At 35.4% G+C, this 27,823-nt stretch overlaps 1 protein-coding gene across 1 annotated transcript in view; it reads left to right on the plus strand.

The window, feature by feature from the left end:
- Positions 1–2,601: 2,601 nt before the first annotated feature.
- The window catches only part of LOC136043769 (uncharacterized), a gene marked incomplete at its 5' end in the record, with an annotated part of 39,338 nt that continues 14,116 nt past the window's right edge, over positions 2,602–27,823 (plus strand). The window contains 4 exon segments of the mRNA XM_065728683.1: positions 2,602–3,009; positions 5,882–6,027; positions 7,342–7,541; positions 22,846–22,948. Coding sequence (XP_065584755.1) covers positions 2,609–3,009; positions 5,882–6,027; positions 7,342–7,541; positions 22,846–22,948 — 850 coding nt within the window.

Consider the following 27,823-nt stretch of genomic DNA (forward strand, 5'->3'; position numbering starts at 1 on the left):
TTTAAGCTTTTACTGCAGATGCCTCGTTCGAGGATGTAGCTCGCACATCAAGCAATAATGTGTCAAGACAATCTAATAATATTAGGGAAATATTATTGGGAATAATAGGGAAGGTCGGGTTACTTGGCAGAGCCAACAAGTGCTGCAAGGTTCTTTCAAAGCTGCCACCAGTTTTTTTTTAGAGGCAACGCTATAGCATTGTCAATGGTAAAGGCCATACGGCATTTATGTTTTGTTTTCATAAAATATATAGATAAAATGTGGTCAGATAAACTTTGTAGAAGGCTTATTTGATTGGAATTTGGACGTTCTAGTGCCCCTCTTAAGAGTCAAAAGTGTTTGGCTGGCAGCTAGCTCCCCTATGCCCTTTTTTCTCCAATTTAGTCTGATAAAAATGTTCAGACAGTTGTTTCGTTAAATATAGATAAAAAATCGAATAACAAAATTGTCATGGGTCAACACAACCTCTAAGGGCCTAGGGGCAAGTCTTTGCCCTGGAGTGTTTGCCAGTTAGGCGTTTTATGGAAGGGATGATGGTATAAACTTAAAAATTTTGCTTCTTCCATTGTAAATCGAATATAGTTCAATAGAATATCATTGTATATCGAGTATCATTTTACGAGTCAGAAGTCATCAGAGGACTTATCCCTCCTCACACTCTCTTTACCCCAAACACATCCAATAAAAATTTTGAGATACCTGTATTTGAAAATAGTCCAACGATCAAAATACAGAAACTTCAGGGTCAGTATAAACCCCCATAGCCCCATGGAAGGGTTGTCACTTATGTCAGCTGGCTCTACCTTCATGCCCCCTAAAAAAATGGTTTAATTTAATTTCAAAATTATAGGAAATCACCACTGGTCCTCTTTGGCCATACCCCCTCCCCGTACAAAACCAACAATTTATTAACGATATTTTAGTCTGAAACTTGTGGGAGCTGACCCCTGTCCCACCATGGCCTTATCCTCACAGAAAAACTAATCAACGATTAATCACGGGGGCTAACCTCTGGTCCTCCCTCCATGGCTTGACTCTCTCCAAACAAAATTATTAAAGCTACTTTATTCCAAAATTCCTTGCAACTGACTCCTTCCCCTCCCTCCAAAGTCCAAGCCCCCCTCCCAAAAAATGTTTGTTATTAACTATATTTTATCTTAAGAGCTGACCAATGTCACCTGCTGAATGGCTCAACCCGTCTCCTCCTAAAAAAAATATTAGGGTACTCCAATACAAAATTTATGGGAGCTGACCTCACTCCCAATAAAAAAAATTATTCAATAAATTTTAATCCAAAAATCATATGATCTAACCCCTTGCCCTCTCTCTGTTGCCTCACCCCAAAATCCACTTATTAACAATATTTAATCCAAATATCATGGGAGGGGATCCCTAGCCATCTTACCCATGGCCCGAACTCCCTCCTCATCCACAAAAAAGAAATGTCATACTATTCCAAAAATCACCCTAGCTGATTTTCCGCCTTCCCTCCAGGACCCGAACACCAGTAGTGTGTCGTATTCACTTATAGCGATTACTTATGTTCACTGGTATCCACAGCGCGAAGAATATAATTATATATCACATATTCACCTTGATTTTACTAGTTTTTTCCATAGCTGTTCAAAACACATATAGTTTTCAGTAAAGCGCCAATTACGCAGTAAGTTTTAGATTTTTACAGTGAGAGAAGGGGGCAGTGGCCAAACTCCTGTTTGTAAGGATTTTTTTTTGTCATTTCAAGCTTGATATGTGTATTCAATTTAGTTTATATTTGTACCTATTTTATGTTTGTTCGCTATGATTTTTTATTTAATTTCTGTTGGTTTTAGTTTTTATGGCACTTTGTATCTACGAAGTGACAGTTAAATCGGAAAAATTAGAAAAAATGAGGTATTTTTAACCTACGAACGGGTGATCGGATCTTAATGAAATTTGATATTTGAAAGGATATCGTGACTCAGAGCTCTTATTTTAAATCCCGACTGGATCCGGTGACATTGCGGGGAGTTGTGGAAGGGAACATAATATCTTGGAAAACGCTTAGAGGGGAGGGATCAGGATGAAACTTGGTGGGAAAAATAATTAGGTGGGAAACAATTGGTGGGAAAAATTAGAAAAAATTAGGTATTTTTAATCTATGAACGGGCGATCGGATCTTAATAAAATTTGATATTTGGAAGGATATCGTGTCTCAGAGCTCTTATTTTCAATCCCGACTGGATCCGGTGACATTGCGGGGAGTTGAGGAACGGAATCTAAAATCTTGGAAAACGCTTAGAGTTGAGGGATCAGGATGAAACTTGGTGGGAAAAATAATCACAAGTCATAGATACCTGATTGACATAACCAGAACGGATTCACTCTCTTTGGGGCAGTGGGGGGGGGTAATTCTGAAAAATTAGATACATGGGGTATTTTTAACTTACGAAGGAGTGATTGGAGCTTAGTGAAATTTGATGTTTGGAAAGATATCGTCTTTCAGAGCTCTTATTTAAATCCCCCATTTGCCCCCCCCTCGCCCAGTTCTGTTCCTGCTGATATTACTATCAAACACGACTTGAATAGAAATGATGATAGATTATTGCCTTATTTTTTTAGGAATTTAATGATTACTTCAAAACTCCAGAAGCCAGACGACATGGAGAAAACTCCAATAGAGCCAGATGACATGGAACAAAACGATAAATTAAAAAGGAGGCGGACAAACGAATTAAAAAGGCTAAAAACAAGAAAAATTAAAACGCGCTATAAGGTGAAAAATGTTCCCGAAATCGGACGAATCTCATCCAAAGAGAGTATAGAAAATGAAGAGAAAAGAGACCATTTGAATCTTGTGAAAGAGAAAATTCTCTCTTGCACAGATAAATTGTCGCTAGTGAATGTTGTGGGTCTTCAAGGGGCCCTATTGTCTAACTTTTGTTGCCCGATGTATTTCACATCTATTACAATCGGCAAGGACAAAAATAAGGAAAGAAATGCTAAGGCAATCCTCACCGGACTTGGCAGGTTTGTTCTCTCTCTCTCTCTCTCTCTCTCTCCCTCCCTCTCTCTCTCCCTCCCTCCCTCTCTCCCTCCCTCCCTCTCTCTCTCTCTCCTCTCTCTCTCTCTCTCCCTCTCTCTCCCTCTCTCTCTCTCTCCCTCTCTCTCTCCCTCTCTCTCTCTCTCTCTCTCTCTCTCTCTTCTCTCTCTCTATCTCTTCTCTCTCTCTCTCTCTCTTTCTCTCTCTCTTCTCTCTCTCTCTCTCTCTCTCTCTCTCTCTCTCTCTCTCTCTCTCTCCCTCCTCTCTCTCTCTCTCTCTCTCTCTCTCTCTCTCTCTTCTGTGTGTGTGTCTGTCTGTCTGTCTCTCTGTCATGTGTGTCTGATCCACTGTTTGCTTGTCTCTACTTGTCTTTTTTTAGTTTTTATGTTATTTTTTGATAATACCACTTGAGGTTATAATATAATAGAGAATTATCGTAATACTAGGCGAGATATTGATAATGTAGTGCAAGATATTTGATAATATCAGGCAAGATTTTCTAATATCTCAAAAGATTTGGCAACACTCGGCAGAAATTTTTTCAACATCACAAGATTCTTTCATATGGCACCCTTCCAAAAAAAAAGAAAAAAACTCACTTGACTGAACCAGTTGCTATTAACCTGTCAAATTTATTTTTAAAATCATTACAGATAATTATGTCAAAATCATTACCAATATATCATGTCTAATTCTCTTTTCAACAGGTTCACATATCATATGAACCTGTTAAAAAAAAATCCAATTTTCAAAATCAAGGAAGGTTTCTTAGAGTATATTAAATAAAAAAAAACAATTTTTTTTTAACTCAAAGTAAGATGCGACATTAAAACTTAAAACGAACAGAAATTACTCCATATATGAAATGGGTTGTCCCCTCCGCAATCCCTCGCTCTTTATGCTAAAGTTTTTAATTGTTTTAAAAAGTAGAATTGTGGTAGAGTCAAACTTTAGCGTAAAGAGCGCGGGATTGCGGAGGGGACAACCCATTTCATATACAGAGTAATTTCTGTTCGTTTTAAGTTTTAATGTTGCTCCTCACTTTCAGTTAAAAAAACCAGTTTTTTTTCATTTAATTTCTGAACGTTTTGAATTAATGCATGTTTGATTTTGGCTCTCCTCGCATAAATTTTAAAAATTAAATTTGCATATTAATTCTTTTTTTTTTGTCTAAATGGCTTTCTCTTAGTTTTGATCAGACGATTTTGAGAAATAAGGGGTGGGGAAAGGATGCCTAGTTGTCCTCTAATTTTTGGGTTACTTAAAAAGACAACCAGAGCTTTTAATTTTTAACGAATGTTTTTATTAGTAAAAAAAATATACGTAACTTAAGAATTAACTTACGTAACAAACTTTAATATTCTTATTTTTTTATTATGTATATGAGGGGGTTTGTCCCCTCGTTAATACCTCGCTCTTTACACTAAATCTTAAGTGTTGTCCCAATTCTTTAAGAATTACCCCTGAATCAGAAAGGCCGTAGAATAAATAGTTGAAATTACTAAAAATACTTTAGCATAAAGAGCGAGGTATTTATCTCCTCCTAAATACCTCGCTCTTTATGCTAAAGTATTTTTAGAACACCTCATATGCGTAATAATCTCTGTTTGTTTTAAGTTTTAATGGTACTCCTTACTTTCAATTGAAAAAACTTTCTCATGTTTATTTTTTTATTTTTTTTTATAATAATGCTAGAAAGTCCCGTGCCCTTTTCATTGAATTCTTCTTCCCCCATGACATATTCCTCCAAGGAAAGATCCTCCCACATAGCCCCCTCCCTTCAACCTCACCCCCAAACCAAAAATCCCCCTGGAAACGTCTGTACACTTCCTAATAACCATTAATGTATGTAAACACTGGTCAAAGTTTGTAACTTGCAGCCCCTCCCCCGGGGACTGTGGGGGAGTAAGTCATCCCCAAAGGCATAGTTATTATGGTTTTCGACTATGCGGAACAAAATGGCTATCTCAAAATTTCGATCCGTTGACTTTGGGAAAAAATGAGCGTGGGAGGGGGCCTAGGTGCCCTCCCATTTTTTGTCACTTAATAAGGGCACTAGAACTTTTCATTTCCGTTAGAATGAGCCCTCTTGCGATATTCTAGGACCACTTGGTCGATACGGTGACCCCTGAAAAAAACAACAACAAATAAATACGCACCCGTGATCTGTCTTCTGGCAAAAAATACGAAATTCCACATTTTTGTAGATAGGAGCTTGAAATTTTTGCTACATGGTTCTCTGATACGCTGAATGCGATGGTGTGATTTTCGTTGACTTTTAGGGGGTGTTTCTCCCTATTTTTCAAAATAAGGCAAATTTTCTCAGGCTCTTAACTTTTGATGACAATGACTAAATTTGATGAAACTTATATATTTAAAATCAGCATGAAAATCTGATTCTTTTGATGTATCTTTTAGCCTCAAAATTCCATTTTTTAGAGTTTCGTTTACTTTTGAGCCGGGTCGCTCCTTACTACAGTTCGTTACCGCGAACTGTTTGATTCCTTGATTCCCACTTGTTTCTACCATTTGACATCAAATAATTCCTTAAAAAAAAAAAACTGTGAGACAAATCCTTGATTTAAGTCAGCAGTTTTGCTCTATATTTTTTACCAATTTAATTGCCTATTGACCTATGGCCTCTTCCAAGGCATTCGCTAGACATAACCATTTGCTAATAACCTGTAAATTTACTTAGAATTCATTTCAAATTGTCTATGACAAGTATGGTTCCTGACCATTAATCCCTATAGAATCCTTGCTTAAAGAATTTATCTAAAATTTTTATTCAGTTTCCAATTCTTAGTTAGGATTTCATCTTTATTTATTTCCCTAAAGCTCATAGCAAGATTTTTCTAGTGCTATTCACTTGAGATTTGAAGGCAAGCTAAACAACCTTCCCGAGGGATATAACTGCCATCCGTGTTTGATATATCGGTCGCCTGTTGACCAGCATGATCGTACGACGAAAAACACACCAAAGACGTGCTATGTATGGGCCAAAGGTACAAGTTATTGTTTTTGGTCTCTCTCTCTCTTTCTCTCTCTCTCTCTCTCTCTCTCTCTCTCTCTCTCTCTCTCTCTCTCTCTCTCTATCTCTCGATTCCCAGTTATTTTTGACTATTTTACCGAAATATCCTTCGATCCCCTTGCACATTCTGTCATCAGTCTTTGTCTCTTCTCCATTCTATGCTCGTCTCCCGATTTTAATTTTTGTCCATAATTTGAACTTTTAGCTATACAGCTGCTTTTCAATCTGTCATTGTGAATAGACAAATAGCTATATTTTTCTGTGTTACTGAACGTTTAGCCAGGTGTTTTCATGTTCGTAAAATAGGGGAAACTTCCATGTTCGTAGAAAAATCTTTGCAGCAATCAAAGATTTTTATGCCAATTTTGCAGATATATGCTGAAGCGGTTGAAGTTAAATAATTTTTGCTTGTTTTCAGTTTCAACTTTTCTCGTTAAATTCATAAGAAAGCTTTGCTTTTTGTTGTTATTGGGTAAATAAGCTACGAGTAATTGATCAAATTGACAAGTTTACTTGAAAAAAGAGTAAAAAAAGAAAAAATAACAGAATGAGAATGAGGGTGCCAGAAAAATCCTGGGGTGCCTAAGACCCCCCTTGCCCCCCTGGATCTAGCCCTGTACAGGATTTAAAATGTATTTTTAAGCTAATTAAAAAAAAATCATGTTTTCATCCTACTTCAGAAAGCCCAGTAAAAAAATTACCAACACAGATTATAGTGCTAAATCGGGGCAATAAATAAAAACCAAAATCGATGCCTTCGTACATCTGTCGGTACCAGATATGCGACAACAGACTGGGAATAGATAGCCGTTAGGCTTTCTATTCCCCCGTAATCCAAGCTTCATGTGCAGCGGTGGTATTAATATCGTCCCCCGGTCAACGAGATTTTCGTTTGTAATTTGTCTCGTCTTAGGCGCTATTGAAGTCTACTATTGTAATTGTAATAACTATTTATAATTGTCAGTGTGTTAGTTCAGTTAGTTATCAGGTTATTCTTTTTTGCTGTGTATTATATAAATTCCCAAAGTCAATTATACCCTTTTTGTAATGGCAATTACGCGATGATTCATTAATCCCAACGCAACAAATTGGTACTTACAAAGCATTGAGGTGTGTGCAGTGCTGTGTAGACATTAGCTATTTGACTTTAGGTTGTTTTGGAAAGAACTGTTAAGGGAAAACGTTACGTGTATCTGTCACTGTTTTCACTCTCTTTATTTCCTATTTATCCTCTTCTTTCTTTTTAGCTAACGTATCCCAATATGTGAGCAGCAATTTATTTTTCTAGGTTGGGTTGAGCCAGAAGATATCTCCTGTAAAACTGGCAAACTCAGCCAAAACCAGGAACCCTTAAAAATATCAAAACTGTCGCTGTTCAGGATGTATACCAAAATTGTCCAATCATCTAAAATTTTGGCTGAACAGGACAGACATATTTTGGAACAGAGGTTTTACTTTGACGCCAAAAACCTGGCAAAGTCATATCAGGTGATTCTTTCTCTTTGCTTATCGCTTTCTTTTTTTAATTTTCCTTCTTGTTTTTTTTTCATGGCCTAAATTTCTGCAACTTTATCTGGACATCTATAAATGTTTTTTCTTTGTTCTCATTTTATTTTTTACTTTTTTTTAATATCCCTAAATTTGTGTCTGTGTTATATGTGTTATGTTTGAGTGCGCGTTTGTTTGTGTGTGTGTGTTCGTATATGTTAATGTGTGTGTGTGTTTCTTTGCGTGTGTGTGCATTTTTTTTTTTTTATTGGTTTGTGTTTGTTTGTGTGTTTTAGTTTGTTTTGTTTGTTGGTGTCTGTGTTTTTTGTGCATGTGTTTTTGTGTGTGTTCTTGTTTGTTCGTGTCTGTGTTGTGCTTGTATTTGTCTGGTTGCTTATTTTGTGTGTGCATGTGTTTGTTTTTGTGTATATATTTGCTTGTGTGTATGTTTGTGTATGTTTTGTTTTTTGTTTGGTGCTTTGTGTTTGTATGTATGTGTTGTTTTTTTTTTTTTTGTGTAATTGTGAATTTGTTTATGTGTGTGTTTGTTTGTCTTTGTGTTTATGTTTGTTTATATGTATATTTGTTATGTTTGTGTGCGCGTCTGTTTGTGTGTATGTGTGTGTGTTTCTTTGCGTTTGTGTGAGTTTTTATTTTTTTTTGTTGGCTTGTGTTTGTGTGTGTTCGTTTGTGTTTTTTAGTTTGTTTTTGTTTGTTGGTGTCTCTGTTTTTTGGGCACGAGTTTTTGTGTGTGGGCTTGTTTGTACGTGTCTGTGTTGTGCTTGTATATGTCTAGTTGCTTATTTTGTGTGTCCATTGTTTTTGTGTATGTATTTGCTTGTGTGTATGTTTGTGTATGTTTTGTTTTGGTGGTTTGTGTTTGTATGTATGTGTTTTTGTGTATGTATTTGCTTGTGTGGATGTTTGTGTATGTTTTGTTTTGGTGGTTTGTGTTTGTATGTATGTGTTTTTGTTGTTGTTTTATTCGTGTAATTGTAAATTTGTTTGTGTATGTTTGTTTGTTTTGTTTTCTTGTGTGTGTGTGTGTGTGTGTCTGTGTGTGTGTGTCTGTGTGCCTGTGTGTGTGTGCCTGTGTGTGTCTGTCTGTGTGTGTTTGTCTGTGTGTGTGTGTGTATGTGTGTGTGTGTCTGTGTGTGTGTGTATGTGTGTTTGTCTGTGTGTGTGTGTATCTGTGTGTGTGTCTGTGTGTGTGTTTGTCTGTGTGTGTGTGTTTGTCTGTGTGTGTCCTTGTGTGTGTGTGTCTGTGTGTGTGTGTGTATGTCTGTGTGTTTGTCTGTGTTTGTGTTTTGTATGTGTGTGTGTGTGTGTGTGTGTGGGTCTGTGTGTGTGTGTTTGTCTGTGTGTGTGTGTGTCTGTCTGTCTGTCTGTGTGTGTTTGTGTGTGTGTGTGTCTGTCTGTTTGTGTGTGTGTGTGTGTCTGTGTGTGTGTGTGTGTCTCTGTGTGCGTGTGTGTGTGTGTGTGTGTGTGTTTCTGTGTGTGTGTAATCGATATGGTAATTTGGCTCTGTCCATTCCCCTGCTTTTTTCATGTTTCTTCAGTAGGGAAAGGGGCATCCCTTAGCTGATTTGAAATACATGCCTGAAAAAATGAATTGAAATTAGGCACAAATGAGCTCTTTAAATTTTACTCGTCTTATGGCGGAAACATTCGCATAAATAAATTTTATATGCTTACATATAATATATTTTATATGATAAATATAATATGATATAATTTTATATGATAAATATAATATGATATAATTTTATATGATATTATATATGCATATAATAAATTTTATATGCATATATATAAATTTTATATGCATAGAGAGGGAAAGGTGAGGGGTGTCGCCAGGACCGGGCTGCTGCCCTACCTGGATTTTTCATCGTTATTACATAATCATTTTTGGTGCTATTTTCATAAGAAAATAAATGTTTATATAATTAGCATAAAAGTTATGTTTAAAAAGTATTTTCCTTTTAAGAAACATTAGATTCAGGCCGGAAATAATAAGTGAATTTTAATTTTAAACTAAATTTGAATAATTTTTTAATTAAATTAAATTTTTTTAAACTAATTGCTTTTACTTCTTTCAAAATATAAAAGATGTTTTTAAAACATTTTTCCGTAAGTATTCTCACTCATTATGCTAGATTTCATTATCTCGATTTGTTTTGAAGTGTTGAATTGTTTAAAGATGTGAATTACACAACGGGATGCTATCAAGATGTGTTTTTCTCCTGTTTGTGTGTGACAATTGTGTTTGATTTTTTCACTTTTCTTTCTGTGTTTTGCTCGTTTAGCTTAGTCTGCTTGTTCTTTTTTCTTCCTATTTCTTTGATATAATCTAGTGGAAAATAAAATAAGTTTTAAATCATTGGAGAAACTTTAAAAACTATTGAAACGTTTTATCATTCTTTATTTTCATTTAATTTCAATTGTATACCACATTTTTAATGCATTGGGGAGACAGGGGGGAGGGATATTTAAGTGTTTAATTGTGGTTGTGCTTGCATATCATGTTTGTGCTCCACGATAGAACGACACCCCTTGCGAAAAATATCACGTGCTATGCATAAACGGGGGCCACATTCTAGACGACCCTCGTATATATTTTTTTTTGTGACGCAAAACTTATTGATAAAATCAGAATAATGATAATTGATTCCTTGCTGGGCCGTCAAACTTGTCAACATAAGCAACATGATTACCAGGTTAAATCCTCAAATCAGTAAGTTTTTCTGTTCAATTGTAAAAAGATCGTATTTTTTTATAGCTTTGGATATTTCACTCCAAAGATGTGCCAAAGATGAGCAGCCCGAATAATCGATTCCTTGCTGGGTCGTCTAGTCAAATTATTTTGATTTGTACTTTTAACTTATAAAAAGTAATTTTCTTGTATACTTTATCAATTTCTGTAGTTTGTTTTTATACAGATCATACTCATCAGTTCAGTGTAATTTGCTTATTAGCGTTAGAATACTTTTTATTATTTATTTTTTACAGGTATTAATCATAGTGATGTGAATAAAGAAAGAAGACTAAGAAAACTGTGTTAATAGTACATACGATGAATTTATATATTACTTATTATGTTTGTATATATTATCCTTTTTTGTATGTTTTATTTAATGTTTGTTATTTAAGGTTAGGTTAGGTTGTGTTACTATGTTGTAAATATATATTTTATAGTATTTTTTTTTTGCAAATAAATCATTTACTTTAACATTAAAAAATACCTGGTAGTAGTTTTCATTTGGGTGAGGGGACACAAGTTATTCTTATAAATTGAACTTGTAAAAATTATTCATAATTATTGGCAGTAGAAAATGCTATAGAAAATATTCAAGAGTGAAACCACACATTGAGCTAGAAATGAAAGAAACGTCTTAAGTGTCACTGACTTCCCTGATAGGCTTTGAAAGTGATCATTATTTTCAGATGGTATCTTCATGGTCTCATTGGGTGAAGAGAAAAATTATAATTGGTTGTTTGTATTCTCGGTCAATAAGGTGCAATATGACTACCTCTTTGCCATTAAGCTGGAAAAACAGAAAAACGTCAACCCTCAATTTTTTTTTCGCCTTGAACCCATCTTATCTCTATTCATCCCTTGAAACTCTAGCTTTCACACACATATATATATATATACATATTTTTGCAAAAATTATGTATTTTTTTCTCAGCCTTGGAGACAACTAGAGAATTTTTTCAACTACAAACTAGTTTTTTACCCAAAGTTTAATTTTTATCCATTTGTGGTGATGTAACATTAGATATCTCTTTAGTAATGTTTATAATAACGTATTGTCACTGAGAAACGCAAAATTATTTGCCACAAAAAGTTAAATTCGTTGTATGCATGAATTCGAGACTTAAAAAATTAAATTAATAGAACAAGCTAAATTGTCACAGCCATCTACTTGTGCTTGGAGTAGGATCAGGCTAGGAACCTTAATAAATCCTATAACTAGTTATTTTGTGATGACAAAAATATGACCTGTTTATCTGTTGTTAGAGAACTGTATGGTTCTCTACACTATGACTCAAAAGAATATAATTTGCACTTTTTTGCCATAAATTTGGTGTAGGAGATGGAGGGGTCCAGTTCAGCTAATTTGTTCTGCAGATTTTTTTTTTTGAAAATTCAGTGCCTTTATTTCGATGTTAATCAAACCAGATAAATTGTCAGTCCCTCAGATTTGTTTTTCCTTTTTTTTTTCGTTGCACCTGTGTTAGGTCTATTCCAGTCTAAAAACCACAATTATTTACCACATAACATGAATTCATCATACGGCTGTTTCAGGTCTTTAAAAAAGGAATTAACAGAACAAGCTAATTTTTACTACTGTTATTGCTTTTAATTTGTAGTAGAATTAGAAAAGATACCTAATTTATCCTTACAACTATTTACTAACGATATCAAAAATATCAATTGTATTCTTTTCGTTTTTCTCCAAAAATAGAAAAGATTTTTGCTTGTCTTTCTTACAATGGCCCAACAGCCCCTACCGTTAACAGGGGTTAATATAAAATTAGTATTCAAGGGGAGAGGGGTAAATATTTGCTAACCCCCTCATATTTTGAAGACGGTGCATTTTTTCTTGTGGGGGAGGGGGCTTGCGTCTAAAACTAGTTATTTTGAACAAGTTAAAATATGGAAAATCTTAATTCTCTTTGGAGGAAAAATGCGAAAACAAACTGGGAAATAATCCTAAATAAAATGTACTTCATGGGAAAATGAGAACTAGAGGGAAAAAGATGACTTAATATGTTTTTACTAAAAAGAATCGCGTCTGGAAATCCTCTGCTTGTTTTCTATGCTCGAGCGGGCTTGCCAACTAACTGAGTTTCAATTAAATTCAGGGTTTCTGATCTACTAATGAGCAACCCTGTTGTATATTAACCTTTTGAAAATTATCCTTTTGATTGCTTATACTCACTACGCGTTCAAAAAGCGTATTGTAAAACATATTTCCAATTTTTAGTTTCAAAGCTAATTTCAGTTTTTGAATTATGTTCAAAAGTAGTTATTCAAACTAATTAGTTTGTTTTTTATCTTTATCAATATGTTGCGCCTTATTTTATTTTGAGCTTTATTAATATATTTTTATACTTGTATATTTATCCACTGGTTCAAAGGTTTCCATGTTTTTTTTTTTAACATTAATTTTGACATCCGCACTGTGCTGGAGAGGGCTTAAACAATAGTGTCTACTCAACAAGTTTTGAGGGTAGGCTACCAGGTGTGAGCCACTGGAGAGGAAAACTGACTTCAAGAACATAAGGACCGTGAGCTAATAGTCAGAGGCTGAGAAAGGTTTAAGAAAGCAGAAACGGTACAACATTAACATTCTCGCTTCAAGTGAAATTTGAATGAAATGTAATTACCAAGGAAGCCTGGGAAATTGATATGCGTCAATTAGGTTATGGGGGTTGAATTAGGTCGTGAGTGCTTAGGGAACGAATATGTTTTGTATATCAGATCCGGTGGGATTTTAGTTTGGAGGAGACCAATAATAATACCAAGGTTATTCTTCGTTCCTTTTGTAAATTATAGCTTGTACCAATTACTCCTTGCGGGCCATTTTAAAATGACCTAGATTCCAGAAAGCCCTCACACTTGGAATCCTTCTGAGTCCCTTTTGTTCAATCTATAACTTGGACTGCAAATCTTGTCGTGAGGCTGGAGAAAGGGTACAACTAAGGGGTTATATATTATCTGTACACCAAAAATACACTGACTGTGCTAATTAGCTACCTCAATCATATTAGAAAAAAATGGATTGTCACGGAAAAAGAGGGAAAATGGGTTTAAAGGGAATTTATAAATCACAAAAGGACATTTAATTAAATGGACAAAAGGTTCTCAAATTGGATCTTTCATGGCTATTACAACAAATACTACAACTAGCTCTTCTGTTACAACTACTTCGATTGCTACTACTGTGACCAATTTCATTTATGACTACATGCTACTGTGAATCCTTTTGACTGAGAGTTCAACTGGCTGTGAGTTATCGTAAATACTACTGCGGCGACGTTAAACCTTGGGCGGAGCAACTAATCAGCTGTCTACAGCGCCTGCCTTTGGGAGCTGAGAGTGGTGTGACCACACCACGCACCAGGGCTCTGCTTTAACATGGGCAAAGATGTTACGAAACACAATCACATTAGTAATTTTGTGACTTCGCAAGGGGCCTCACAGGAAAAACCCTGGAATTTATGGCTGAGGTTTCCAAATATGACCACCCTCCCTTAATGTGGAAACAGATTTGCGGTTGTACAACTTTCTACACCCTGTTTGTTTGGATTTTTTCGGCCCTGGCTGCTACATAAATATTATTTTCTTTTTTCTTTAGTTAATTTAAGTAATTTATTTAGTTAACCCACAACGTTCCTGCTGAACCCTTGGGATTACATTGTTACCGGTTCTGCTGGAAGCTATATTATTATTGCTCCCACCACATTATGACCACGACGTCAGGCCCCTTGCAGTGGCTGCTACACAAGAACCCAAGGATCACTAAGGCCTTCTTGGCCTCTAGGAACATACAGCTGGAACTGGAACTACTTACAATTCTGACTGTGAATACTTGAAACAGTGACTATGAATATGTGCGACTGTGACTGCAACTGCAGATTTAAGCAATAAAGACCACTTGCAGCTGCAACTATGACCAGATGTGGGTACTGTTGCTGGTATTCTTACTACTGCTGATTCTACTATTATTACTACTAATACTACCATTAAAATAAATCAAAAGGGCTTAGACCTATCCAGATCACCAGTATGGCCAGATGTAATATCTCAAGAATGAAATAGGGTATTAACTTGAAAATTTCAGGGGAAATTTGAGGGAGATGTCAAACTAGTTGTAAATAAAGTGTGTGTATCCTGATTGCTATAAGGCTTTCTGTGTAATATCCTAGTAAAAACGGGCTATTAAGTTGGACCTCTTGTCTATGTTTTTTGGGGTTAATAAGTGGAATGGATAAGTGTCCTTTTACATATCAGTCATAACAAAAGATAAATTTTATTTATTGAAAATCCAATGTGAAATATGCAGCCACGAAGGTCCTTTGAAAAGTCAGAGGTTCATCATATATTATTACATGGTGAGAACTTTCGTTTTGTACCGGGCTATTCTAACCATCTGAGAATTGACGAAACTAAACAGCGCAACAGAATGATTATATATTGGTAGAAGATAAATAAGAATATAACAGCATTAATTATAAATTTGTTAAAATCTCCGATTTCTGAATCTGGGTCTCTCAAAAGAAACCTCAGAATGGCAGCTATATGCTCTTATTTCCGTAGCATCACTTCAGTGTTGCTTTATTTCAATGGAATAGCAGTGGTGGAGCCATATTCATTTGCTGCCTCAATAGGGTTTTTGTTAGAAAGCGCTAAGCCAAATATTATCTTTATTATTAGCAAAATACAAATTTGTTCTCAGCTTTAGAATTCCCCAGTCGGTAGCATTTGACGATGATCCTCCTGTTCCAAAATTTATAGAGAGGTATATAGACTATTATACTTCTCAGTGGTTTTTCTAGGAATTAAAAAATTTTATTTTGTATTCAGATTCTGGCAAAATCACATTTATGCAAATCAAGGAACTGCCATCTTAATATAAAAGTTGCCAAGCAAAGGGTTTTGCTCTAGCTGCCCAGCTACTAATGATTTTTCAACATAGGTATATTCTTCCTTCAATACAAAATCCAGAATCACTTAGTGGCAAAATTTCTACAGCACAATGTGGCAACTGCTATCACAGAAACCCTCGCAGTTTGCTGTAAGAGAATTAAAGAATTTTAATACCAAAAATCAGTGGAGTAGCGACAAGAACCTTTATTATGAAATATCAGCGAAGTAGTGCTCTTACAATAATAGCCAGGTGGTTATATTTCTTCATGGAAATACCACAGCAGCTCTTTGGTAGAAGCTGAAGTCGCTTGAAGCAGCAAAAAATCCTGTATGCCACATATTTAAACCGCTTCCAATTTCATTAGGAATTAAAATACCTAAGGTATTAAAATACCTTCTCATGAAATTATTCTTATCCAATGCAAAGCAAGCTGTCCCTCCCTAATTTTGTGAAAATTAACATTGCTAAAACCTGTAATGATACACTCAGTAGGCTAAGAATAAGGTTGTGTTTGCTAAATGTAAAATAAAACACATGTTTGAAATTCTTTTGTTTGAAAAAAAGAATAGAAATTGATTTAGTGTGACACTTTCAAGTTTCTTTCTCAGCCAGCTCTTTGTAGTTTGTCCTATATTTCAGTTTGCCAGCTCTTTGTAGTTTAACCTATATAATGCAAATACGAATTCGTTACAATCTTTTTCAATTCTATATATTAAGCTTTTGACAGAATTTCTTTTAACTTGAAATTTAATGATGAGACATCTAAAAAACTTCTCTAGCATCTCTCAGTTCGCAGTGCTCCCTATTCAAAAATTAATAATGTAAGGTGTTGAAAAGAGAAAGGAAGATATACGAAATAGTAGGCTATATAGGACAGAAAAAATTTGTGTTCCGGGGTAGGCTATATAGAATCAGCTAGTTGTGTGTTGGACAACACTCATGATCAAATCGTAGGTGCTATTGCCTATTTTTATGATCATATTGGCTTATGTGTTCCTTCTGGAACATGATTGGGGTCCAAGCTCCTAGGCCAGACTAACTTAGCTGTTTTTTGAGATTTTAAAAAGTAGGCTATTCCTAGTTAAATTACATGAATGAAAGTTAAATTTATAGAACAATACTTTTCCACAAGGAGACATACTGGAACAAATACTGACATATTAAGAATGCTAAGTTTTTTGTTTTTTTTGGCAAATTTTCCAGTTAATTCACTAATAAGGAAGCTAAAATACAAACATAGTCTATGTGTAGAATTAAATTTTGATTTAAATACAGTAACAGGGTTATTTAGAAAGAAACTATTTGCTTTTATATCTGTGGATAAATTTTAATTAACATGTTTTTGAGTACGCTATGTTTCCGCTATGCTCTACACCCCCCCCCCCCTTATATGTAAATATTCATCTCAAATTATATATTTTTCACGTGTTTTTTAGTTCCTTGTTTTCTTAGTGTTGATTCAATTCATGGGTACTGAGTTTGAAATAAGAATGGTTGGCCTACATAACAAAAAGCATTGGAAATATATAGTTTGGATTGATTATTTGCATATTAAAGAAGTTAGGGGTAAAGTATAGTGCAACTGGTGAAACAAATATAGAAATCCTTTTAAGAAGGAAGTATGTTAAGAAAATAATTCTTTGTTCATAACATGCAAAAAAATTAAGATTAAGCTGTTAATTGCAAAGAAAAAAATAGAGTTTTTATGGAAGAAGTGGCTGTATAAACTTAAGAGGAGGCTCAGTAGGTTGAAAATTGGAAGTTTAAGATCCTTTTTAAGAATCAGAAATGATGGAGGGTAACTATCCCCCCTGACTACCCATCTTTTCACCAAATGTGTCTGATTGGAATTTTGAGATAGCTATTTTGTTTAAAATAGTCTAAAGAACATGACAATGCCTCCAGGGTAACACAACCCATCAGAGCCATAGGTTGAGGGTTTTAATTTGTGCCCAGGAACATCCAATGTTTATATCATTGCTGTTAAGCCTAATGGTTGTAATTGACATTTTCACATTTCTGAGATATTCAATAAAAACTGTTTGTTTTGAATATGTAAAATATGGACTTTCTACTGGTTAGCAGAGGTTTTTGCTAAGTTAAACCAATTGGCCTACAAGGCAGATACAACATCTACTTGTAGCAGAAATTTTAGCCTGATGTCAGATAAAAGCTTTAGTTCAAACATATAAAGTACAACCGGATTTAAGTTTTTCTTTTGTTATTCAGCTAACAGAATAAAAGGAACTCAAATTGGAACAGGTACACTTAAAGATCTTCCAGGCCTCTTCTTTGGTGTCTGACTCATCCAAGGCATCCCTGGTTGATTCTGATGAAGGAAGAGTAGCATAGTGCTCACAGAAAGGCCTGGGGATTACAAGAGTATGGTGCAAGTCCATCTGATCTTTGTATATTGCTGGAGGAAGAGGAACCAGTCCTTTGTATGCACTGACAAGCTGCAAGGAGTTTTTGTTGGGTGCCATTCTATGTCACAATTTGTTTGTTTTTATGACTGAACAGTCAGAGTCACAGTCATACCTGAAATTGTTTGGCCACTCAATCAAGTAGTTGAGCTGCTTTATCAAATTCCATTTCACTTGCAGACTTTCCCCATTGGCCCATTTTCTGTTTCTCAAGATAGCATCAGCAGTTTGCTTTAAGTCGAACAAGTCCAAGATATGTGACTGATATAACTGGACTGGATCCCCCCTCTTTGGTGGAGTTTGGGGGGGAGTAATTTGGAAAAATTAGAAAAAATAGGTATTTGTAACTTACAAATGGGTGATCAGATTGTAATGAAATTTGATATTTAGAAGGATCTTGTGCTTTACAGCTCTCATTTTAAATTCCGACCAGATCTGGTGATATTGGGGGAGTTGGAGGGGCAAACCGAAATTCTTGAAAACATGAAAATTGAGGTATCTCTGTCTTACGAATAGGTGATTGGATCTTAATGAAACTTGATCTATAGAAGGATCTTATGTCTCAGATACTCCACTTTCAATTTGACTCGGATCCAAGGACATAGGGGGTTGGAGAGGGGAACTCTTGAAAAACTCTTAGAGTGGAGAGATCGGGAGGAAATTTGATGGGAAGAATAAGCACAAGTTGTAGATACGTTCTCTTTGGGAGAGCTGGGGGGTGTTAATTTGTAAAAATTGAGGTAATTTTAACTTAGGAACAGGTGACTAGACCTTAATGAAATTGGATGTTTAGAAGGAACTCATGTCTCAGAGCTCTTATTTCAAATCCCTACCAAATCTGTTGAAATTGGGGGGATTTGAGGGGGAAACTGGAAATATTGGAAAACGCCTAGGGTTGAGAAATCGGGATGAAACTCAGTGGACAGAAGAAGCAAATGTTGTAGATACATGTACTGATAACTGTACTGTACAGTACAGTCAAATCCCTACCAATTCTGTTGACATTGGAGGGATTTGAGGTAGAAACTGGAAATATTGGAAAACGCCTAGGGTTGAGAAATCGGGATGAAACTCAGTGGGTAGAAGAAGCAAATGTCGTAGATACATGTACTGATAACTGTGCTGAATTTGGTGCTTCTGGACGTGCTAGGACAATGAAAATTGGTAGGCGTGTCAGGGAGCTGCATAAATTGACTTGATAAAGTGGTTTTCCCAAATTTGACCATCTGTGGGGATGAAGGTAGAGGAAAAATCAGAAAAAAAGAGGTATTAATGGACCCTTGTTTCTTTTACCTGTGAAAAATATATAGTCTGAAAGTTGTTTTATGTACCCAACATCACAGCACATGAGCTCCCATGACCCTGTTATAGCATTGATTGTGACAGAGCTTGCAATAGATATGTTTGAGAACTTCTTCAGTTTTGTCTCAATACCTGATGGTGCCTTACTTGAGATTCTGAGAACATCCCTTGCTCAGTATAAAAGATTCTCGGGGCATGGAACTGGAAAAATCAAGGAAGAATTTCAGGATTTTAAACACAGTTGCAGTCTTGACAAATTGTTTGGCAGATTCTTCAGTGAGAAAGTGAAGTTTCAGTACTGTAAAACATTATCTAGTATCTCTTAGTTCTGTCTCATGGACATCAGCAGTGGAATAGTGGTAGTCTGTGAACAAGGACATATCAATGGGAAACTTAAAGGCAAGGAGTCTGATAGCATTGCAACTGGTACAGAATGCAGTTAATAAGTGTTAAAAAATCTCTCTTCATATCTTTGTGCTTTGTACTATTTTCATTCTTTGTGCCTTGTACCATTTTCAACAAAAGTCACATTATTCATCTAACCATGGGATTCCTCGTCGTATTTTCTTCTTGGACTTGGAGATGTTTCCTAAAAATCCCGCTCTTAAGTCCCTTCAGACCAGAACTCCTTTTTTTAGTATGTTAGTTGCATTTAGGGCCCTTAAGACTACAGTCCAATTTTAAGACTACAACATACAAGTTTGTTTTTTAAATTGATGGATGAGAACGTTTGATGCCCTTTGCCTCTGAAGTCACTTAAGCTTTTTAGTTCCTTTAGATATGTATTACTGGAGGTTTGTTATTTCCTCATACCTTGCTATTAATGGACTAGTAATTTCACCTGAGTCACCATGGATAAATATCCATACACTCTCAATCCTTAAATTACAGCGCCAGTTGCAACTTAGTAGAGAACAACCCTCAACCCATAGTAACCAAAAATTCAAAAAATGTTTCAAAAATCAGTCGTAATAAATTTTTCATTAAAAGAAACCCAGATGGAGTAGCTTTTATTCACTTTAAGCCAAAAGCAATATGTAGTCTCGAAATTTCCTTTGGGAATTTTGAAAGAAACTGAAACACCGAAAACTCCCCCCCCCCTACAACTGAACAAGTCATTGGATGGTCTCGATGCGCAAGATTAATATGCTATATGGCATAAAAGGTATTCTTTATGTGATTCTATGGTATAAATATTAATTCAGTATATCTCTTAGAATGGCTGCAGATGCAGCAGATTGGTTACGATTACCAAATTAATGGGACTGTTGTTTAGTATTAAATTTCTAAGCTATGTGATGCCTCATTGTGAATTTTTCTGGGCCTAGACTTGTCCATAGAACTTAAGGGTACTGGTGAATTTTGGAAAACTTGCTCAGAACTGATGTTAGAATTTAACTAGTTTTTTCCCATGATTGACTTTTCCAGATTAAGGACCACTGAAAAATCCAATAAAACCAAAAGTTTTATCAAACACTGTTATCATGAGTATTTTTCGATCACTCCTGCTGCCACAAGAATAATAGAGGAATGGCTGTCCCTTGTTCAGTATTTTACTGTCTTGGTGCCTAAGAAGAATGCAGGCTTGATTATTTCCTGTACTAACAAAGATATTGGGGAACTATTCAAACAATCAACTTTGAAAGTAGAATGTTAGTTCCTAATAGACAGATCTGAAATTTTATTGTATTTCTCTTAGAAGTCCTGTGTACAGAAACCACTGATCCGTGAAGTATATTTGGAGTTATAGGATCTTGTGTTGACTCTTCCTGGGCGCATTTTAAGGCCTGATGCTGTTTGAAAACTAAGGGTTGACCTGGATCGAAAGCCCTTTGAAGATGAAAAAAATACCTTGCCCCTAGTTAACACTGTGATAAAAGACCAAGTGCAAGTCTGTCTTGTAGTGGGCAATGAATTGTCAAAGCCGTATTTCTTACAGCATTTTTAGAAAGCTACCAAGTATGCCCAGACTATGATCTCTCTTGAACGATTTTTAAGCTGGTACAAATTAGCATTTTTTCGTCAGAGCCGAGTAGGATCGATTATTCATTTCACCCAGACTAAACTGGATTGGTCGCTTGTGTTACGTATCAAACACAAATGGAATGGGGTGCTGTTGATAATAAAGCAAATAAAGTAGTTGCTAAGAACTTTACTTCTGAATAACCTTACTGGAGGCAAAGGTCAGGCCTAAACAATAAGAGATAAACAAGTGATTTGAAATTTTTGGCCCTGTTTCGATGTTGTGGTCATAACCTGAAAGTTACTTTGGTTTTTCAATTATTGTAACTTTATAGTTGAAAAAAAGGAAAAGAAACACATGATAAGATCTGTGTTGGATCACTTGTTGGCTGGGAGCCAAGCCAACAGACTATCTTGATATTACCCTCGTCTTTCTAGAAGATGACCACAATATAGGTGATTGCTGTTAGCCATCCTGGTTTAAGATTTGGGAAAGATCGGTCTGAATATCAAGTATAACCTTGTATTGTGTTATTTATATGGTAGCTGAACTAGGTTTCTATTAATTCTTTATCTGAGTCAGGAACTTCCCCTTTTTTGCCAAAAAAAGGCCATAGTTCTGACTCCTTGTACCTGTGGAAGCAATGTTACAAGTTGAAGTTCACAAGCTCTAGGCCACCCACCCAAGCTCAAGGCCATATATTATCAATTATGCTGAGATTTTCTCTGAGAGAAATGCAGACTCATCCACCTGAGCATCTTTGCCAAATCATCAGTTTGCAAATACAACTGTATTATCCGAGCACAGCTCCTGTTACCTCCTACCTTAACAAATAACCCGTCTCTTAAGGTCCTTGCTACTTTGGGTTTATCATAAACGAAGCTTTATTCATTTTAGGAAATATAAGTATTATAATCTCCTGCAACTAAATAATAATTTATTTCTTGTCGACTTAGTAAATATCTTATCTCTTCCCCGGGCTATTTTAAGGAGCGAAAATTCCACTCCGAGCATCAAACTTTTGTAGCTTGTAAGAGGAATTTGAACCCATAAATTTTTTTCTGGATTGTTTGAAGCACTTAATTATTTTTTTTTGTTAACGTTCTTTCTTAATTAATGCTAAAATACTACCATAATCAGTTGCGCCATTTCAGAAAACCCTGGAGGAGGGGAGACCAAATATCGATTTTGGGCCCCCATCCAGCCTTGAAATTTTTATATTTTGAACATGCCTTTAGGTACGGTAAGCTCACATTTTGCAGCTTGTTTAGGGACCGAAAACAGTACCAAAATGGAATTTTTACTATATAAATCAGAAACTTACGTAGAGCTACTTCAGTAATGGATATCTCCTTTGCTTCATTTTTGCGAAGTCGTCGACAAGTTTCTCAAAATCGAGCTCCTTCACAGACATCACAGCTTTGACATTAATAGCTATCTCTTTAGACTTGCCGTATAGGACACGAAAATACTCGCCATCACGTATTTTCCTCAGTTTGTTCTTTGTTGCACTGATTAAAGTGCAAGCTTCTATGATTACCAGACATCAGATATTTGACTTTCTGCCATAAATTAAGAAATTAGTTTTTGATACATTCAAAGAAATGAAATTTGAAGAACACTAATCAAGAACATTAGAAAATGCGGTATCCGGTTTTGCCTCCAACTCCTCGTCATTCCTCTCAGAAATTGAAACTACCGTACCATCAGCAAATTTGTGTTGAGACACGGGATTGTAAAAACGCGGTGAAGATCACTGCTGCCTGTATTTGTTCAGAAAAAAACATTAAATACTGGTCACATATTAAACCCAATGAGCTTTCTAATTACTTAATAGGATTTTAATTGTAAATTAAAGCTATTTTATTCATAAAATTTTTATTAATAGAAAATTATTTCATTATAGAGTTTTGATACCGTTCCTACGATTTTGATTCAAAATTGTTTCCTATTTCTAGATTGCCAAGACAAATTTTGAAGAGGCGGTTAACAAATGTCTCCTTGGAAGGTGGTCTCGCCAACACCCTATAAGGAGCATGTTTACAGTTCAAGAAGGTAGGTGTAAGTAATTATCTATGGCATTGTACTCTTTTTCTGTTTGTGAAAAAATTATAAAATTTAAGTATGTCCATTTCAAAGAAGTCAAGTAAAGGCAGGTATCCTATTTGTAGGGATGGTGGGGGGGGGGACTGATTTTACCATATTTTTTTGTGCTATCCCTTCCTATACATTTCTTTAAAACCAACTTTTATAGTGTTTCATTTCTTTGTGTATGTGTGTTTTTGTTTGTTTTGTTTGTGTCTGTTTTATATGTGTTATGTTTGTGTGCGCGTTTGTTTGTGTGTGTGTGTGTTCGTATATGTTAATGTGTGTGTGTGTGTTTCTTTGCGTGTGTGTGCGTTTTGTTTTTTGTTTTTTTGTTGGTTTGTGTTTGTTTGTGTTTTTTTTAGTTTGTTTTTGTTTGTTGGTGTCTGTGTTTTTTGTGCATGTGTTTTTGTATGTGTGCTTGTTGTGTGTGTCTGTGTGTGTGTCTGTATGTGTGTCTGTGTGTGTGTGTGTGTGTGTCTGTGTGTGTGTCTGTATGTGTGTCTGTCTGTGTGTGTGTCTGTGTGTGTGTCTGTGTATGTGGCTGTCTGTGTATGTGTCTGTGTGTGTGCCTGTTTGTGTGTCTGTGTGTGTGTGTGTGTGTGTGTGCCTCTGTGTTTGTCTATGTGTGTGTCTGTGTCTCTGTGACACACACACACAGACAAAGACACAGACACACACTCTGAGACACGTCTTTGTGTCTGTGTGTGTGTGTCTGCGTATTTATTAATGTGTGTGTGTGTGTGTTTCTTTGCGTTTGTGTGAGTTTTTGTTTTTTTGTTGGTTTGGGCTTGTTTGTGTTTTTTAGTTTGTTTTTGTTTGTTGGTGTCTCTGTTTTTTTGTGCACGTGTTTTTGTTTGTGTGCTTGTTTGTACATGTCTGTGTTGTGCTTGTATTTGTCTAGTTGCTTAATTTGTGTGTCCATGTGTTTGTTTTTGTGTATGTATTTGCTTGTGTGTATGTTTGTGTATGTTTTGTTTTTTGTTTTGGTGGTTTGTGTTTGTATGTATGTGTTTTTTGTTGTTGTTTTATTTGTGTAATTGTAAATTTGTTTGTGTATGTTTGTTTGTTTTGTTTTCTTGTGTGTGTGTCTGTTTGTGTGTGTGTGTATGTCTGTGTGTGTGTCTGTATATGTGTCTGTGTGTGTGTCTGTCTGTGTGTGTGTCTGTGTGTGTGTGTCTGTCTGTGTGTGTGTCTGTCTGTCTGTGTGTGTTTCTGTCTGTGTGTGTGTCTATGTTTGTGTCTGTGTGTGTGTGTGTCTGTGTGTGTTTGTGTCTGTGTGTGTGTCTATGTGTGTGTCTGTGTCTCTGTGACACACAGACAAACACATACAGACAAAGACACAGACACACACAGAGACACGTCTTTGTGTCTGTGTCTGTGTGTGTGTGTCTGCGTATTTATTAATGTGTGTATGTGTTTCTTTGCGTTTGTGTGAGTTTTTTTTTTGTTGGTTTGTGCTTGTTTGTGTTTTTTAGTTTGTTTTTGTTTGTTGGTGTCTGTGTTTTTTTTGCACGTGTTTTTGTTTGTGTGCTTGTTTGTACGTGTCTGTGTTGTGCTTGTATTTGTCTAGTTGCTTAATTTGTGTGTCCATGTGTTTGTTTTTGTGTATGTATTTGCTTGTGTGTATGTTTGTGTATGTTTTGTTTTTTGTTTTGGTGGTTTGTGTTTGTATGTATGTGTTTTTTGTTGTTGTTTTATTTGTGTAATTCTAAATTTGTTTGTGTATGTTTGTTTGTTTTGTTTTCTTGTGTGTGTGCGTGTCTGTGTGTCTGTGTATGTGTGTCTATGTTTGTGTTTGAATCTTGAAGAAAACATTCCTGATTATGTAATAAATACCTAAATTTTGAAAAAAAAAACTCCCTTTTACCTCACAAAATCAGCATCTTGAATAAAATTATAGAAACCTTGTCTTTGGGTGATCGCCGTTATAACTTCTTCGTAAATAGTGTCATAGAAGAACTCACTATTCACTGACAACACCCTTTTTTATTATTTTACAAAAATGAAAAAAAGTAACCCAAAGTACCTTTTTTGGATTCCATGTGGCACTTATGATTGCCTGTTAAGTCAAATCTACAAAAAGCAATTAATTATAAAAATGAGCATATAAATAATCCCATAATTTGCTTTCTATTATGTCTATATATTCAGTCTAGCGATTCCATTAAAAAAAAAGGCATCCAAGTTGCGCTTTTGTGTAGGCTACCATCTAGCATTTTTGACGGCCTTATCGAGTCTAATATAAAAAAAAAAGATGTAAGAATTAGCTATTGTGAGTCTTCAAACAGCTGTATGATGTTCAAGTGCTATAATAGATACAAGAGAATAAAAGGACACATCATTGATGCAGATGCAAATATGTAATTATTTCTTGTTGTTTAATGTGGGGGGAGGTTAGTAATTGAGCAGGCTATCTTACCTTTTTAACTACTTAGTAAATATCCCCCCCCCCATCAGATGGAAGAGTGCATGTGTATATGGTCCCAAGATAGGGACAGCTGAGCTGCTACTTATTCTGTATATTATTAATTCAGGATAAGTGCGTCCGTAAGTTCAACAAAATAAGATGGCCAAGCTTTCGGTTCCTTCGCCAGTTCTGTAAAAACCAGCTTTGTCCGTATCAATTTTATTTGATCATAACAGGCTAGTAAAACCAATAAAAGGCAGAGCTCCTTCCTTTCTTTCTTTGGCTAACAAGTTTCAAAAAAGCAACAAAAAGTGGAACAAGAAGAAAAAGGTATTGAAAAGGGAATTGATTCTTATCTAAGTCTTCCTGTAGTAACACGATATCAAACAGTGAAGACAATCTTAACAGTGAAAGCAGTTTAACTTCGACCAAATTAATTAACAAACAAGATCGAATTAATAGTCTAGTCTCAGCTTTGGCTCATGTTTAGACCTTAGGCTAACGGGAGAAAATTTGGAAGAGAAGCATGAAAATTTTAACACATCTTTAAAACACATCAAGTCTTGTGTTATTACAAGTTTTCCAACAACCCATCCCCCACAGGTGGCTTTAGAGGAGGGGAATGAGGAGTTACTCAATTCCTATAATACTTGTATAAGAACACTTAACATTTTCTGTAAGTTTAAAATAGACCAGAACGAATACTGCTTTCCCCTAAAGATAGCCTTTGCCCAGTGTCTATCTAGATGTGGGCCCCCTCTGGGGCCAATAATGAAAATGCTGGAGCTACACCCTTGGCTATACATCAAAGTCTAGGGTCTTCTAAAATTTATACTACAAACTGAGTTTAGTTATATTTATATATTTTTAACTACTAGAAACTTTTAGCTTTTTAGTAAAAATGATAAATTGCACATACACGGAGAATTTCTCAAGATATCCGATTCTAAATTGCAACGAGCATTTATAAATTTTGTTCTTCTTGGTTTCACTACAGTATGTTCTTGGAGAGTTGTTTCATTCACATCGACTAAATATTTTTGAAGTTGTGGTCTTCCAAGTTATTTTTCTGTATTTACTTTTGGTTTTGTTTTTTTGTGTATCTGTACAGTAACCAAACCAAATCCTCTTTTAGTATGTTTCTTTACCATGTTTCAAAAAGTACTTTTGAAAAATTGATTAGGCCATGTTCTTCATTCATTTCATGCTGATTTCAATTTTCAAAATCTTTGATTTCAAAATATATATATATATATATATATAGGGTCATTATACACAGTTTTCCAATATAAATGATGAAAATACCTTTTTTAAGCTAATCAGAAAAAAAACAACTTAAAAGTCAAGTTGTTGTTTTCAAAAATCTCTACAAGTATCTGTTAAAATTAGTAAAATTGTGTGCACCATTTTCTGAGACAAGTTGAAATAGATTTTGCCTAAAAAAATGTCATTGTAATGTATAAATGTATTACAATCAATGTAATGTATTTGTTTGGTATACTATTCAAGGATGAGACCATCATAAACAAAAAATTACAAGCAGAACAATTGAGGATTTGTTTTTCTATAAGGCAATATAAAGCTATAAAACTATAAATAACTTGTAAAACTGAGAAATAAAGGTATTTGACGAATCAGGTTCTTCTGAACCACTAACCCAAGAGTGAAAATGTGATCGACACATCTTCTATCCTTCCTAAAAACGTACTCTTTCTTTCTTTTAACTTTGTCTACAGCATCTCTCAGTCTTATCCGCTTTCTTGTATAGGGATTTAATTAGGGTTTTTCTAAAAATGCCAGATAGTTCCACTTTTCAAAAATGATATTAATAATCTTCACTTACTAATTTCTACCCTCATAGTCACTATATTTAACCAACTCATTTACTACACTATCCACATATGTGGCCTTAATTATTTTTAATATTTTTAGTAATCAAATACCCTAAGAAATTCATATACTGCTGAATGCAGTTGCTCACAGACTAGTAATTGGTGTGATGACCAATCAAGCAGATATCAGCAGTTTGATGAAAACGCTCATTAAAATTAGACCCTATCCATTTTCACCACTAGCGCCATCCACCTTCATCCGTTTAAACGAGCTTGGACTGCTGAGGGCTCCGCCAGGACGCGTTACTCTGTACGGACAGAAAAGAAGAAGGTGGCGCGGGAAAAGAGCTAGAATACGAGTTAAAACTAGACAAAGAGAGGACCCCAGTAATGCGATTGAGACAATTGTGTCTGCCAGAACACCAAATTACCAACAACAAAAAGACAGGTTCTACATAGAAGTAAAAAATTTTAACCAGAAACCTCTGCCCTCCCTCTCAGGATATGACGTAGACCCACGCCCTGAAAGCTCTAGGCTACCCCTATCAACTCTGTCTCCCGTCGCATACAATGCAAAGAAGCGTTTTCCCACATTCCTGCTTTGTAAAG

This window comes from Artemia franciscana, unplaced genomic scaffold (genome assembly GCF_032884065.1).
Source record: "Artemia franciscana unplaced genomic scaffold, ASM3288406v1 Scaffold_968, whole genome shotgun sequence".
Taxonomy (NCBI): domain Eukaryota; kingdom Metazoa; phylum Arthropoda; class Branchiopoda; order Anostraca; family Artemiidae; genus Artemia; species Artemia franciscana.